This window comes from Pristiophorus japonicus, chromosome 6, assembly GCF_044704955.1.
Source record: "Pristiophorus japonicus isolate sPriJap1 chromosome 6, sPriJap1.hap1, whole genome shotgun sequence".
NCBI lineage: Eukaryota > Metazoa > Chordata > Chondrichthyes > Pristiophoridae > Pristiophorus > Pristiophorus japonicus.
Window position 1 is genome coordinate 83,709,786 of NC_091982.1, and position 17,064 is coordinate 83,726,849.

Genomic DNA, 17,064 nt, shown 5'->3' on the forward strand with positions numbered 1-17,064 from the left:
TCTCAATCCACAGGCATTTTTGATTACTAGGGTCAATTAATAGACTATTCAACTTCTATAAAATGATAGTGAAATAGATCAGACACCCCAGCAATTGCCTGAATGATTTTGTATTGAACTACTGTAGTGTGTAAATGTTGATTTTTTTAAACAGCTCCCCTTATCTAAATCTGAATAAAACAATAGCCATCTAAATTGCAGTTAATTTATGAACATATTGGAGAAGAGAAAACTAAATATAATATGGTCAAATTATAGGACAGCATGTGGTTTTTAAAAGAGTTTAGAATATATTCTTTATTGCACTAATAAAAAAAAGAGACGCTGGTTTTGGAATTAACAAATTTTATCTTAAGGGGCATTTACTCTTTTGCAGACTGGTCTAAAATCATTGCGGGTGAAATATGGGCACTTTGCGCCTCCCGTTGGCGCCCGTTGGGGGGGCACTAATGGGGTGTAAATGAGTTTTCACCCGGGTGCAGCAAGAACAACGCCTCCTGCTAAATTGGGCGGGGGTTTGTGAAGGCGCCAACAGGTAGCACCCCGCTCGGCTGCGCCCAGCGATGATGACGTCATCGCCGAGCGCAGCGTCCTGTTACAGCCCTGGAAGCTAAATCAGGTCACGCCCCCTAACTTAATGCCTGGCGCTGACGACAGCTTCAGCGTTGAGTTTCAGTCAGCTGGAGGAGCACTATTTAAAAAGATGCTATCTTTAGAAAACATTTTTGTCGACCATTACTGACGCAGCATACTAACACATAGGCAGACTGGCTGTTGTGAGCAATTTTCAGTTGAAGGTGTGTTCTGCCTTTTAACCATTCATGTGTTTCATTGAGGGCAGATTTGAAACGACAACATTTATATTGTTTCATGGGGGCTGCATTGGCACTTGACCTCATGCTCCGATGTCACCGTCAGAGGCAACTTAGATAGAGAGAAAGGCTGAGAGAAATAGAGGGCAAAAGGCAGTGAGAAAGGCAGAGAGAAAGGTAGGGAGAAGGACAACAAAATGTGGCCAGAGAGAGGAGGCTCAACAGGGCTGGCAACAGGAGACCTTACCCTCCCAGGATATTCTGGCAGCAGTTCTCCTACATCAATTTCACTGAGGCACAGTGTGTTCGAAGGCTGCATTTCAGGAAGGACCTGGTCACAGAGCTCTGCCACCTCCTGCACCCAGACCTCGAGCCTCAGACCAGGGTGAGGACGGCTCTCAGTGGCAATCAAGGTCACCATCGCGCTCAATTTCTATGCCAATGGATCCTTCCAGTGAGCAACAGGAGACATCTCCAACATCTCCCAATTTGCCATCCATTCCTGCATCTGCAATGCCACAGATGCTCTGTACAGAAGGAGAAGGGAATACATTTCCTTCCCCATGATCAGAGAGAAGCAGCTGCAGCGTGCATGTGACTTTACCAGGTTAGTGGGCTTCCCTATAGTGCAGGGCGCCATTGACTGCACCCACGGCGCTTTGAGAGCACCGCACAACAATCCTGAGGTATTCCATAACTGCAAAGGCTACCACTTACTGTGCAGTCGGTGTGCGACCACACACGACAAATCCTCACCGACAATGCCTGCTATCCTGGCAGCAGCCACGATGCATTCGTTCTGCTCCAGACCGGAGTGCCAGCTCTCTTCCAGTCACCACATCAAGCTCGCAGCTGGCTGCTCGGAGACCAGGGCTATCCGCTCTCCACCTGGCTTATGACCTCTCTGCAACCCCAACGCTCCGGCCTAGAGAGACATGCCGCTGCCAGGAACATCATTGAGCAGACCATCAGAGGGCTCAAGCAATGGTTCTGCTGCCTTGACCGCTTGGGAGGAGTCCTCCAGTACTCACCTGAGCATGTGTCCCTATTCGTCATCGTCTGCTGTGTACTGCACAACTTGGCCAGTATGAGGGCGCAGCCATTGCCACCAGACTTAACAGCAGCACCTCAGGAAGAGGATGAGGATGAGGATGAGGACAAAGAAAAAGAGGTGCAGGAGCAGCAATACCAGCAATGAAGGAGGCAGGCAAACAAGTGCAATTCTGAAAGGGTAATTCTTGACCGTCTTAGAACATAAGAAATAGGAGCAGGAGTAGGCCAACTGGCCCCTCGAGCTTGCTCCACCATTCAACACTATTGTGTTCCTAACACAGATGAACTGCACACAGGGAGGTTAAAATAACAGTGACCTCAGTCTTTAATAAGACACTCCAGAGTGAGGAACAGGTCTTAGGGGCCGGCTTCCATACAGTGCTCCCAAGGGATGCTGGGATCTCTTGGGACTTCAGGGGATGCGCTCCCTGGTGGCAGAACATGAGAGTGCATGCTTTACAGATACACAACATCACTCACCCCAAAGTGAAAGTGAAAAATATTTACAAGGTGAGGCGGTCGGGAGCCTTTCTCTCCCTGGTGGACCGCCTTGGTACAAATGTCTGTTCTGGTGTGTTGGCTGTGCCCACACTGGGCTGGCGTGTTGTTGGCCCTGCAGAGCTGCTGTATGAGCCTGGCCTTGCTGGGCTGTAGGGCGTGATGGGTTCGATTTCCTGGTCCGGCGTGGTGTCGTTGATCCTTTGGGTATGTGTTGTGGGCTCGAAAAAGTTGGTGTCTGCTGTGGGTTGTTCAGGATAGTCTGTGAACCGCAGCCTCGTTTGGTCCAGGTGCTTTCTGCAAATTTGTCCATTGTCTAGTTTGACTACAAACACCCTACTCCCTTCTTTTGCTATCACCGTACCCGCGATCCACTTGGGACCATGTCTATAGTTTAGCACATACACAGGGTCATTCAGATCAATTTCCCGTGACAGTGGCGCGACCATCATTTACATTCTGTTGCTGCCGCCTGCTCTCTACCTGATCATGCAGGTTGGGGTGAACCAGCGAGAGTCTGATTTTAAGTGTCCTTTTCATGAGTAGCTCAGCCGGGGGCATCCCTGTGAGTGAGTGGGGTCTCGTGTGGTAGCTGAGCAGTACTCGGGACAGGTGGGTTTGGAGTGAGCATTCTGTGACTTGTTTGAGGCTCTGTTTGATTGTTTGTATTGCCAGTTCTGCCTGCCCATTGGAGGCTGGTTTAAACTGGGCCGAGGTGACATGTTTGATCCCATTGCGGGTCATGAATTCTTTAAAACATGGCCCATTGTCACTGACCAGTATGTCAGGCAGGCTGTGGGTGGCAAACATGGCCCTCAGGCTTTCAATGGTGATGGTGACGGGGCTTCCCGACATTATTTCACTTTCAACCCATTTGGAAAAAGCATCCACCGCCACCAAGAACATTTTACCGAGAAACGGGCCCGCATAGTCGACATGGATTCTTGACCATGGTCTGGAGGGCCAGGACCACAAACTTAGTCGTGCCTCTCTGGGCGCGTTGCTCAACGGAGCACACACGCTGCATTGCTGTACACAGGACTCTAAGTCAGTGTCGATACCGGGCCACCACACGTGGGATTTGGCTATCGCTCTCATTACTATACCTGGGTGTGTGCTGTGGAGATCTGAGATGAACGTCTCCCTGCCCTTTTTGGGTAGCACTACGCGGTTACCCCACAACAGGCAGCCTGCCTGATTGGACAGCTCGGCCTTTCGCAGCTGGAACGGCTTGATTAGATCTTGCATTTCAACGGGGATGCTGGCCCAGCTCCCTTGCAGTACACAGTTTTTTTTTTACTCGGGACAGCAGAAGATCTTGGCTGGTCCAAGTCCTAATCTGGCGGGGCGTGACAGGTGATTTATCATTTTCAAACGCTTCCATGACCATCAACAAGTCTGCGGGCTGCGCCACCATCAACAAGTTTGCAGGCTGCGCCATTTCCACCCGTGGTGGGCAATGGTAACTGACTGAGAGTATCTGCACAGTTCTCAGTGCCTGGCCTGTGGCGGATGGTATAGTTATACGCTGATAGCCCGCATACAAAGGTGGGTACTCACGCTGAGGCATTAGTATTTATCCCCTTGTTTTCAGCAAACAGGGATGAGGGGCTTGTGATCGGTTTCCAGCTCAAATTTGAGGCCAAACAGGTACTGATGCATTTTCATTACCCCGAACACACACGCTAATGCCTCTTTCTCAATCATGCTGTAGGCCCTCTCGGCCTTAGACAAGCTCCTGGAAGCATAGGCGACAGGTTGCAACTTCCCCGCAACGTTAGCTTATTGTAATACATACCAGACTCCGTACGACGATGCATCACATGCTAGCACAAGTCTTTTACACGGATTATACAATACAAGCAGTTTGTTGGAGCATAAAATGTTCTGGCTTTCTCAAAAGCAATTACTTGTTTTTTTCCCATTCCCAGTTCTCACCTTTACGCAATAACACATGTAGGGGCTCTAAGAGGGTGCTTAACCCCGGTAGGAAGTTACCAAAATAGCTGAGGAGTCCCAGGAACGACCGCAGCTCCGTGATGTTCTGTGGCCTGGGCGCGTTCCTGATAGCCTCTGTCTTGGCGTCTGTGGGCCGAATGCTGTCCGCCGCAATCTTTCTCCCCAAAAATTCCATTCCTTTTGCCATGAAGACGCATTTTGACCTCTTCAGCCGCAGTCCTACGCGATCCAGTCGCTGGAGGACCTCCTCCAGGTTTTGTAGGTGCTCGACGGTGTCCCGACCTGTGACCAATATGTTGTTCTGAAAAACCACCGTGCGTGGTACCGACTTGAGTGGGCTCTCCATGTTTCTCTGGAATATCGCTGCAGCCGATCGAATTCCAAACGGGCATCTGTTGTAGATGAATAGTCCCTTGTGCATGTTCTTGCAGGTGAGGCCCTTCGAAGACTCCTCCAGCTCCTGCGTTATGTAGGCTGAAGTCAGGTCGAGCTTGGTAAACGTCTTGCCTCCTGCCAGCGTTGCAAATAGGTCATCTGCCTTAGGTAGCGGGTATTGGTCCTGTAGCGCGAAATGATTAATAATTACTTTATAATCACCGCAAATCCTGACCGTGCCATCACTTTTGAGTACTGGAACAATCGGGCTGGCCCACTCGCCGAATTCCACTGGGGAGATGATGCCTTGCGTTGCAGCCTGCCCAGCTCGATTTCCACTCTCTCGCTCATCATGTGAGGTACCGCTCGCGCCTTGTGGTGAATGGGTCGTGCCTCTGGGACCAAATGGATCCGCACCTTCATCCCGGAAAAGTTTCCAATGCCTGGCTCAAAAAGGGAAGGAAATTTGTTAAGAACCTGGGTACATGAGGCCTCATCGACATGTGATAGCGCTCGGATGTCATCCCAGTTCCAGTGGATTTTGCCCAGCCAGCTCCTTCCAAGCAGTGTGGGGCCATCGCCCAGGACAATCCAGAGTGGCAGTTCGTGCACCGTGCCCTCGTAGGTGACCTTGACCATGGCGCTGCCCAGGACAGTGATGAGATCTTTGGTATACATGCTCAGTTTCGTGTGGATGGGGCTCAGGGCTGGTCTGAGTGTCTTGTTGCACCACAGTCTATCAAACATCTTTTTACTGATGATGGATTGGCTGGTTCCATGGCTACGGGTAAGCCATTCAATTTTACGTTTAGCATTATAAGTGGACATTTTGTCGAAAATGTGTGCACCCTGTGTACTTCAGCATTTGCCTCCTCTTTGAGGCTTGAAATTGCTTTGATCCACCATGGACCGATCTTCCTCTGCCACATGGTGGTTAGCAGGTTTTGAAGCGGCATGAATAGGTTGAATGGAAGCCTCCACAACGCCAACAAGGTGTGAATTGCCTTGCATTCATCCTTTGTTGCAGACTCAGTCATCTGGGTCATCGGAGGCCTGCTGGCAGTTGCAGACTCGTGGTTTCTGCTCGCAAACATAGTTCCAGATAATTTATGAATATTGCTAGCACTTGTGTGCTGAGAGATTTGTTTGATGTCATCACTGGTGTGCATAAACGCCTGTGCTATTGCAATGGCCTTACTGAGGGTTGGTGTCTCTAGTCAAAAGTTTTTGTAGGATGGTCACGTGACCAATGCCCAGTATAAAAAAAGTCTGAGCATTTGCTCCAGGTAGCCATCAAACTCACATTGCCCTGCACGTCACCTTAGCTCAGCGACGTAGCTCGCCACTTCCTGATCTTCAGATCGCTGGCACGTGTAGAACTGATATCTCGCCAGCAGCACACTCTACCTCGGGTTAAGATGCTCCTGAGCCAGTGTACACAGCTCCTCATATGACTTATCTGTGGGTTTCACCGGAGCCAGAAGATTCTTCATGAGGCTGTAGGTCGGTGCCCCGCAGACCATGAGCAGAACCGCTCTCCTTTTTGCAGCGCTTCCTTCTCCATCCAGCTCATTGGCTACAAAGTACTGGTCTAGCCGTTCGACATAGGCTTCCCAGTCCTCACCCTCCGAGAACTTCTCCAGGATGCCCAAGTTTGCTGCATCTTTGCGTTGGATTCGTATACTCGTCGCCAGTTATTGTGTTCCTAACACAGATGAGACTGCACACAGGGAGGTTAAAGTAACAATGACCTCAGTCTTTAATAAGACACTCCAGAGTAAGGAACAGGCCTTAGGGGCCGGCTTATATACAGAGCTCCCAAGGGATGCTGGGATCCCTTGGGACTTCAGGGGATGCGCTCCCTGGTGGCGGAACATGGGAGTGCATGGTTTACAGATACACAACAAACACGATCATGGCTGATCTGATCTTGGCCTCAACTCCATTTCCCCGCCCACTCCCCATAACCCTTAACTCTCATCATTCAAAAATCTGTCTATCTCCACCTTAAATATATTCAAAGACCCAACCTCTACAGCTCTCTTGGGGCAGAGTATTCCTCAGACTTACAACCCTCAGAGAAGAAATTCCTCCTCATCAGTTTTAAATGGGCATCCCCTTATTCTGAAACTATGCCCAATAGTTCTAGATTCCCCCATGAGTGGAAACATCCTCTCTGCATCTACCTTGTCGAGCCCCCTCATTATCTTACATGTTTCGATAAGATCACCTCTCATTCTTCGCAACTCCAATGTGTATAGGCCCAACCTGCTCAACCTATCTTCATGTCAACAACCTCATCTCCGGAATCAACCTAGCGAACCTTCTCTGAACAGCCCCGAATGCAGGTATATCCTTCCTTAAATAAGGAGACCAAAACTGTACGCAGCACTCCAGTTGTAGCAGGACTTCTCTGCTTTTATATTCCATCCCCCTTGCAATAAAGGCCAACATTGCATTTGCCTTCCTGATTACTTGCTGTATCTGCATACTAACTTTTTGTGTTTCATGCACAAGGACCTCTGTACTGCAGCATTGTCATTTTTCTCCATTTAAATAATAATTTGCTTTTTTATTTTTTCTGCCAAAGTGGATAACCTCACACTTTCCCACATTATACTCCATCTGCCAAATTTTTGCCCACTCACTTAGCCTGTCTATATCCCTTTGCAGAATTTCTGTGTCCTCCTCACAACTTGCTTTCCCACCCATCTTTCTATCAGCAAACTTGGCTACATTACACTCGGTCCCTTCATCCAAATTATTAATATAAATTGTAAATAATTGAGGCTCCAGCACTGATCCCTGCAGCACCCCACTGGTTACTATTTGCCAACTGGAAAATGACCCATTTATCCTGACTCTCTGTTCTCTGTTAGTTAGCCAATCCTCTATCCATGCCCCCAACCCAGTGAACTTTTATCTTGTGTAGTAACCTTTTATGTGGCACCTTATGGAATGCCTTCTGGAAATCCAAATACACCACATCCACTGGTTCCCCCTTATCCACCCTACTCGTTACATCCTCAAAGAACTCCAGAAAGTGTGTCAAACATGATTTCTCTTTCATAAAGCCATGTTGACTCTGCTTGATTGAACCATGCTTTTCCAAATGTCCTACTACTGTTTCCTTAATAATGGACTCCAGCATTTTCCCAACGACAGATGTTAGGCTAACTGGTCTACAGTTTCCTGCTTTCTGTCTGCCTCCTTTTTTAAAAAAAAATAGGGGCGTTACATTTGCAGTTTTCCAATCTGCTGGGACCTCCCCAGAATCTAGGGAATTTTGGTAGATTACAACCAATGCATTCACTGTCTCTGCAGCCACTTCTTTTAAGACCTTAGGATGCAAGCCATCATGTCCAGTGGCCTTGTCCACCTTTAGTCCCATTATTTTACCGAGTACTTCTTCTTTAGTGATGGTGATTGTTTTAAGTTTCTCCCTCCCTATAGCCCCTTGATTATCCATTATTGGGATATTTTGAGTGTTGTTTACCATGAAGACTGATACAAAATATTTGTTCAAAGTCTCTGCCATTTCCCTATTCCACATTATTACTTCTCCAGTCTCATCCTCTAATGAACCAACAATTACTTTAACACCAGTCTCTTCCTTTTTATATAACTGTAGAAATGCTTACTATCTGTTTTTATATTTTTTGCTAGCTTACTTTCAAAATCTATCTTCGCTCTTTATAATTGTTTTAGTCGTTCTTTGCTGGTTTTTAAAAGTTTCCCAATTCTCTGGCCTCCCACTAATCTTGATCACTTTGTAGGCCATTGTTTTCAATTTGATACCATCCTTTATTTCCTTAGTTAGCCACGGATGGTTATCCCTTCTTTTAGTCTTTCCTTCTCATTGGAATATATTTTTGTTGAGAGTTATGAAATATCTCCTTCCTTAAGTGTCCACCACTGCTCATCAACCGTCCCACACGTTAATGTATTTTCCCAGTTCACTTTAGCCAACTCTGCCCTCATACCTTTGTAGTCTCCTTTATTTAAGCTTAGGACACTGGTTTGAGATCCAACTTTGTCACCCTACAACTGAATTTGAAACTCAACCATGCTATGATCACTCTTTCCTAGACGATCCTTTACAAGGAGATCATTTATTAATCCTGTCTCATTACACAGTACCAGATCTAAAATAGCCTGCTCCCTGGTTTGTTCTGCAACATACTGTTCAAAGAAACAATCCTGGATACACATCAGACTTCAGTTCCAGTGAATTCCATCCCACTTCCCAGTTCCATCACCACATCAATTTGCCCTTCCATACCAAAGCCCCAAAACTGAAATGAGAGGCACCAGCAAAGATAAAATATTCCAATTAAAATTTGTCATAACATTTAAGGTTATCATAAAGAACAAATGTATTTAAGAATCACTCTTGTGCATTTCCTTATATCCCCTCTTTTGTTAACTATTCTACAGCACCTCCGCAGTATGTCCCCTGTGGCTGCAACACGGCTGGTGGAAGACTGCTGTGTGTTAGGGCCAGAGATTACAGATGGCCATGCAGGACGCCCTCGACCAGCTCTGGGCCTGCAAGGCCTGGGTGTAGACTGCTCAGGCTGGGCGGCGGCAGTCTGGGCTGGCTGGGTGACAGGCAGCGACAAGTGCAATGGCGGGGTAGCAGTGATGGGATCAGGAATGCTGTCATCGTGCTCCACTGATCCACTCGACTGCAACTCCACTGGGGAAGCACCTCAGCAATCCCCGGTGGACTGTGGTGGACCCAGCGGCAATGGCAGCAGTCAGAGTGCATGTGGCATCCAGTTGCGATTGCATGAGAGCAGTCTGAGATTCGATGCCAGCTGTCATTGACTGCATGACAGCACCAAGACATTGCATGGCATCCAGCTGAGACTGCATGAGAGCAGTCTGAGATTCAATGCCACCAACCACTGTTTGCATTACAGCACCAAGACGTTGTGTTGCTTCTGCCAGTGCTGCAATGGAAGCTGCCACATCGCTGATGAGGTCTGAATCTGCACGGTCTCTCTGGGAGTCCACCATTGTCTGCAGACTGGAAATGATGGGCTCCATGGTGTGCGCAGAGCTCTGTGCAATGCTGGAGGCGGATTCCTTCATGCTCCTTACCATAGCGGAGAGGCTCTCAGGTACCCTTGCCATTGCACCCATCATGTCAGAGTTTACAGCCATCACCTTTCTTGTGACTGCCTCCCCATCGATGTCCTCATCTGACTCCTTTGCAGCAGAGCTAGCTCCCGAGGTACTCTTTCCCCTTGATCTTGCTGCAGCCCGTTAGGCCCCAGTGCATCACCCAGTGCAGACCCCTCTGCTAAGCTAACCTCGAAGGACCACGTAGTGTCAATCTCTGAGCTGGTGCCTGTGGGTGAGATGCGCAATGATGCAGTGCTTGAGTCCTCTTCCTCTTCCACCTCCTGAATGTACTGGGGGGGGGGGGGGGGGGGGGGGGGGGGGGGAGGTGCTGGCTCAGGTACAGGCTGCACAACTGCTTGCTGATTATCTGAAAGCATAAATGGCGCAAGACTCATGTTAAGGTGAGGGCAGGGGAGCAGGAATGAAGCAACGAAGGCAGACAGTATCAGAAGCTAGAAAGCGATAAAGCCTTTTGGTGTGACGGGAAAGTGGGATGAGAAAAGGAGAGGAGTTAAAGATACTGATGTCCCCAGCAGGGCAGACATCATCACCGGCTATGGCACCCACCACCCATGGGCCAATGAGCCACAGCACTCACTCCTTAAGGTCACTTAGCTCACGCAGTTCAGGTTCAACCCCGCCAGTCCTCTGCTGCTCTTTCCTGTTATGTGCCATCTTGGCCCGCAAAAGAAGTGAACTTGCGAGTACAAGTCCAGCCATGTATGTGGAAGATAGCTGTGAACGTAGGGAAGGCATGAGAGGAGGATGCAAGTCTGAGTAGCTGCATATGTTTGGTGGTTGAGTGGTGGTTTGCTCAGTGTGCACAGACAGAGGTTCAGTGGCTGGTATATAGGTGGTGTAGAAGCATGTACTCACCGGGACCACCTAACTGAGGTCGTTGTACTTCTTGCGACACTGTGTCAGAGTTCGATCAACAACAGTGCTGGCCGACACCTCCTCGGCCAGCTCTCTCCATATAGCCCTGAAGACCCGTGCTGATGGCCTCCATCCAGATGCAGGGAACAGCGATTCCCTCCTTCGCTCCACTGCCCCCACCAGTATCTTCAATGCCATGTCGTTGAAACACCTGGCCCTATCCCTTACAGCAGGATTTCCACCAGCCATCCGACAAAGTTCTCTCAGTCGTTCACAGATCTCACTCAAGCGTAGCAATTCTGAAAATGAGCAACTGCAGCTTGATAGTACCTCCCCTTTAAGAGCTGGAATCAACCAGTGTGCAGGATTGAAGGATGATTGCTGAATACAAGTCAGCTGAAATTGATTAGTGCTCTGTGATTAGCCCCCCTGCACCACCCCACTGAGGCTATTAGCACCTCATTTACGCCCCCCTTCTTCCAGGGATGCTAAAGCCCAATTTAACACTGGTTCAGAATCGTTTGTGCTTGGTGCTAACTTTTCAACCTTTTAAAAGTTAGCGGATGGGGTGCTATCGAATTTTGCCCCCATTGTCTGTTGCTCTTTGTATACAAATATATTTTGTCCAGTCAAAAGGGTTTCATTCATATGACAAAAAACCTCACCAAAATCAACAGTCTTGATGAGGACATCAGCTGGTTGGTGGGAACAAAAATGCAATGGGGAGAAAAAGAGGGACTGACTTCAATCTTCCTGGAGACAGCAACAGAAGCCCAGTCGACCCACAGGCTCCAAATTGAGCACAATTAGAGGGACAAGTTTCAATAGGCCAATCTGCCTTACAATGGTTACAAATGAATTAACCTAATGATTCAACTTTATTATAAAAGATACAAGCGAATGGAAATTACATTTATTGGAATTAATTCTGCTATTTTATTACTTCTTCAATTTCTAAGAGAATATAAAAAAGGTTATGCCCTGATATGGTTATAAAATTGACAATCGCATCATGATAATTCATACCTGTACAGGAGTGGTTGGATCAAATGTCACATAGGTTTTATGCACTATGACTTCAGAATCGTTCGGAATATTTAATCCTTTCATGCTTTGAGCCAGTACATATTGATGCTGTCTGTTCTGTATCTGTACCACAAACAAATGGTAGTTTAGGCAAGATTTTAAAGTGATGAACTGAAACCACCTACGCACCCACAGCACAGCCAAGGCTTCAGCAGCCCAGACATGCACACACCATGACGCATCACCCAATCAAAACAAAGAAAACATTTTTGAAAACAAAATAAATAAATTACATTTATATAGAGTTTTTCATATCCTCAGGATGTCCCAAAAGCACTTCACAGCTAATAAATGGACCCACGGATTGTGCAATGATTACAAACATAATGGAGGGATAAGTCTTTTCTCATGCTTTAATGCAAGTGTAACCACATTAGTAAAAAGAACATAACAGTGGTTGCAAATGAATTAATCTGATGATTCAACTTTTTGTTTAGAAGCCACATTGGTTACAAATAATTTTTTGTCAACTTTTATAAATGGACATACAATATAATGTGTCCACTGGCATTCTCCCAATGGGAGTAGGCAGCAGTGTGAATTCACGTGGTCAGATATCCACTGGCTGCTTATGATTCCATGGATTTTGATGTGTGAACTATAAACAGTTGGTAAAGTTCTTAAAACAACTGAATCTTGAAGCCCAAGCATGGTACTGGTAAGATAATTCTGGACTCATGCCGGTACTTATGTACTTATGAATGACTCCACGAGGCAATGTGCTGTACTCAAACTGTAGTGATCTTGGTTCTTTATTTGTAACTCCAGAGTGAGGCAGCCGCTTGGTGACTACCCTTTTATATAGCCCCTGCCACCAGGGCAGGCAACCCTGGTCTCCAGCAGTTGCACCCTCTAGTGGTGCCAGCATAGTATATACACAGTGGAAACCTTATTGAGAGGGTAAACAAGTCTCCATCTTATGCAACTATACAGTGACAACACAGAGAGTATATCTATAGTCTGCATATATAACATCACTCTCCCCCAAGTCCTTTGTGCCAATTACCTTTGCACTATGTGCTCTGGCTTAGCTCTCCCGCGACTTGAGTGCCAATAGCCCTTGCACCTTGGCTGTTCTTTAGCTTGGCTCTCTTCCTGTTAACCCCCAAGTTCCTTTGTCACAACATTGGGTAGTGGTTACCAGTTTGGATGGTTCGATGATGCAGTGGAGGTTCCAGTGGGTTCTGGGTGTGATCCATGTGTGTGTCCATGGCTACATACATCCATTTCCAACCCCACCCACCACCCACAGCAAGATCAGACACAGTTTGTATCGTGACACCTTGGTTCAGTGACTTACATTAGTTATGTTTTACGGTCATGCGCCAAGATTGGGTTGATTGCATTCATGGTTCAATCATGGTCAGTACTGAGGTAGCAGTACAGGTATGCGAGGACGCTGGCTCCAGAACAACCGGACAGGGTCCTAGTCGTCTGATGAAGGCGCTGTGCTCCCTGCTAGAGGGGTGGGCTTGGTTCGCTCACCTTGCCAGGACTGGGGGCCTTTGCCGTTGCCTAGTGGTGGGCAGAGCCACAGATGTGTATGGTCTCCCTGTCCTCCTTTGAGGGCTGCAGAATCCTCTGCCTGCTTTCTAATGTTCTTGGGAAACTGGCTGTTCCAGGTTCCGTTTGGGGAACTGGTTGGTTCTGACCTTTCACTCCCGGACATGGCCGAGGTAGCGACTGGGTCTGGGGGCTGCGCCGTCTCCACCCGGGTGGTGGGCAACGGCGGCCGACTACACGTATTGACGCCGTTTTCGTTTCCAGGTCCGTGGCGAATGGTGCCATCGGGTGCCTGCAGCATGAGATAGACCTAGGGCAGGGTATCAGGATCAGTGCTTTCACCCTCCCGAATTCACTCGCTTGCTACTTTTGGGGACACTCTATTCTCGACATCTCGCAACAATATTTTGTTCACAATCTTAATCGGTTTGTTACATTGATTGCAATGCATACAATGTCTCTTTAAGTTCGGTTCATTGCTGGCTTTATCCCAATCAAATCCTTTGTTAGACACCACGTATTGGTCCCTCAGCATTGCACCTCGTGATATTGACATGGCCATCTTTTTTTTCAGCCACGCTGCACCTCGCTGCAGCAGGGACGTCATATGCCTCTGTCCTCGAGGTCGACTGCCTTAATCCTTCTCTCCTGCGATTCTGCCACAAAAGCTGGAAGAGTGCCTGTGAATTCGATCTTCCTCCCCAGGAGTCCTGCCACTGGAGCCAGGAAGGTGCTTTTAGTTCGTTCCGGTCGGATCATTGCCACCAGTCGTGATGGACGGTCTGTGCTTCTGGTGCTGCGCTGATCTGTTCTCTAGTGCCTGGCCCAAGCGAAGGTGAGGTTTTGCTCTGCCTCTGAGCACGCGGAGTGAAGAGGTCTTCCCATTTCCACTGGATCTTCCCCATCCACCTTCTTCCAAGTAGTGTTGGACCATTACCTGCAACAATCCACAGAGGTAACTTGTGCACCACATCATTATGGATTACACTTACATCCGCACTACCAAGGACTGGGATCAGCTCCTTGGTGTAGGTGCGCAACTTTTCTTGTACTGGAACCAGCTCGGGTCATTTTTCATTCCATAGCCTCTCAAAGGCAACCTGGCTCATCACTGACTGGCTCACTCCCGTGTCCACTTCTATGAAGACTGGAACGCCATTTATCTCAACTTCCATCTTCACTGGAGTACAATCGGTGGTGCAGGTATACACTCCATAAACTTCTTCTTGGGGCTGAGCTGTCTCTCTGGCCAAATCATCATACCCCCCACCGACTCCTCTGCTAGACGGTGAGTCGTATTTCTTTTACACATACGCTGGAGGTGGTCCTTCGTGTTACAAGTTTTGCATACGTACTCAGCAAACCGACACTGGTGCATCCTATGGTTTCTTCCGCAACGCCAGCATGATGCTATTCGATTAGCACCCCTTAGCGGACTCTGAGTTCTGGAACCCTGAGGTCTGTGCTCTCTGTCCTGGGCAGAGCCACATTCTACAGTCTTGCCTGTGAAAGGCACCATTCTGTGTACAGTACTTGCCGGGTTTGAGTTCACGGGCTGAATAATTTGCTTGGTGCTGCAGGTCGAGGTCATGAACGCCTGACTGATGCTGATGGCCTTCTGCAGGTTGACTGTGGTGTCAGCAGATAATAGCTTGTGAAGGTGGCCAATTCCCATAACGAAGATGTCTCACAATGCTTCGTTGAGGTGCGTGTCAAAATCACACAGTGCCACAAGTCTTCTGAGGTCGGCAGCATATTTTGCAATCTCCTCACCCTCAGGTCTGCGGTGAGTGTAAAATCTGTGCCTGGCCGTGAGGATGCTCTGTTTTGGTTTTAGTTGGTTGCAAATTAGTTCAGTCAGCTCATCATATGTCTTATCCTTGGCCTTCGTGGGTGCCAGCAAGTCCCTGACAAGGCGGTAGACCTTGGGCCCACAACTGGTCAGCAGTATCTGCGCTTCTCTGCCAATGTGTCCTTCTCCCCTGCCAGGTCGTTTGCCACGAATTATTGCTCGAGCCTTTCCGTGAAGGCATCCCAATCATCACCCTCTGCAAAGTCTTTTAGTGTGCCAAAGGTAGCCATAATCGTGTGAAGGTCCGTATACTCATTGCCAGTTGTTATGTCTGTAATCTACTCCACGAGGCAATGTGTTGTACTCAAACTGTAGTGACCTTGGTCCTTTATTCGTAACTCCAGAGTGAGGCAGCCACATGATGGCTACACTTTTATACAGCCTCTGCCACCAGGGCAGGAAACCCCGGTCTCCACCAGTTGCACCCTCCAGTGATGCCAGCAAAGTATATAGACAGTGTAAACCTTATTGAGAGTACATCAGGTAAACCAGTCTCCATCTTTTGCAACTATACAGTGACTATACAGAGAGTATATCTGTAGTCTGCATATATAACATCGCCCTGAACTTATTCCCAAGAGCATTATAGCCAATCAGTGGGGACCCTTTCCAAGGAAGATGTATTACTGTTTGAATTTTGTACTCAGTATTGTACGACTTCACTCTGCTGTGAAACTGTTGGGAGCTCTTGGAGCTTCAGCTGTTTTCAGCATTGAGAAAGTGATGCTGCCACCCATTCTGTCCTGTGGACAATCACTGGGGAGCAAAGCTTCACACGTGCAGATAAGCACATACTTCGGGGCCCAGAAGAGGCGAGGGCCCAGGGGCAGTACAGACCAGCCCACGCAGCAATGTGTGTGCACACTAGGTCCATGCAATCATCTTGGTTACTCCTTGCCACTGGACCAAGACCTAGCTCTGTCAAGCCTGTGTGGTGGCTGGTGTGCAACGGCCACCACACGTTAAAAGAAATCCATGCACAGGCATCTTCCACCCTTCAACATGTAGTTCTGGACCTGGAATATTAGGTCCTTCATTGAAAGACCTGTGAACTCATCCTTTTTTGGCGTGGAAGCAAGTCATCCTTGATACGAGGGACCGCCTATGATGATGATGACTACAATGACGGGGAGAGTGCAAACTGCCCCATATAACTCTTCCCTTGCAGCTGTGGCTCACACTCTGAGGTTACTTGTCTCCGTATAGTAATGTAGTATAACCACTCCCTTAGGCAGAATTAAAGATATACAACTGTTGTTGTAAAGATTATATTGCAATAAACACAAGTGGTTTTGAAAAATAAACAAATCTTCAAAAAGATCATTTTATATATTCTAAGGAATTACCTCCTCAGTAGATTCTACAAAAACTCAAACAAATAAGCTTAGGTTTAACTTTATTTTGTTCTCATGCACAATTATCATTAAGCGAACTCGGGTTAAATCCGCCACTCTACCATTTTTAAAGTTATATAGCAAAAATAAAAATGTCAAGATAAGAACAGGTTCTGTTTGGACATTCTTGTAAAACGATCACTCATACCTCTGCGGGGTTCGGCAGTCCCACTTGACCCACACTGTTCTGTTCATAGATGACACCATTGCCCCGTTGATAATGTTGCTGACCATCCTGCACCTGCACACAAAAAATTCACCTTAGACTTCAGCCAAATAGATTATTGTTCGTTAACATTTTCTAGTTCAGAGTGAACACACTCTACTCTGTTGAATTTTATGGCAGTGTCACATTTTTCAAATTATTGTGCAGCATTTTTGATGTGTGTAGAAAGGTTACTTTTACAAACAAAACCCATCACTATATCAAAACAACCTATAGCCAAGATATAAAATAATCCATCATCAGACAGGATCATAGGTGCCCCCAGTAACATGCAGGAGGAGAGGGAGGGAAGAGGAGAGG

At 47.5% G+C, this 17,064-nt stretch overlaps 1 protein-coding gene across 1 annotated transcript in view; it reads right to left on the reverse strand.

The window, feature by feature from the left end:
• Positions 1 to 16,780, reverse strand: part of pof1b (POF1B actin binding protein) — a 106,228-nt gene extending 89,448 nt beyond the window's left edge. The window contains exons 1-2 of the mRNA XM_070882109.1: positions 16,687 to 16,780; positions 11,730 to 11,852 (exon numbers count right to left, since the gene is read on the reverse strand). Of these exons, the coding sequence (XP_070738210.1) occupies positions 11,730 to 11,813 (84 nt within the window). The 5' untranslated portion in view covers positions 11,814 to 11,852; positions 16,687 to 16,780. The remainder of the gene's footprint in view (positions 1 to 11,729; positions 11,853 to 16,686) is intronic.
• Positions 16,781 to 17,064: the final 284 nt, after the last annotated feature.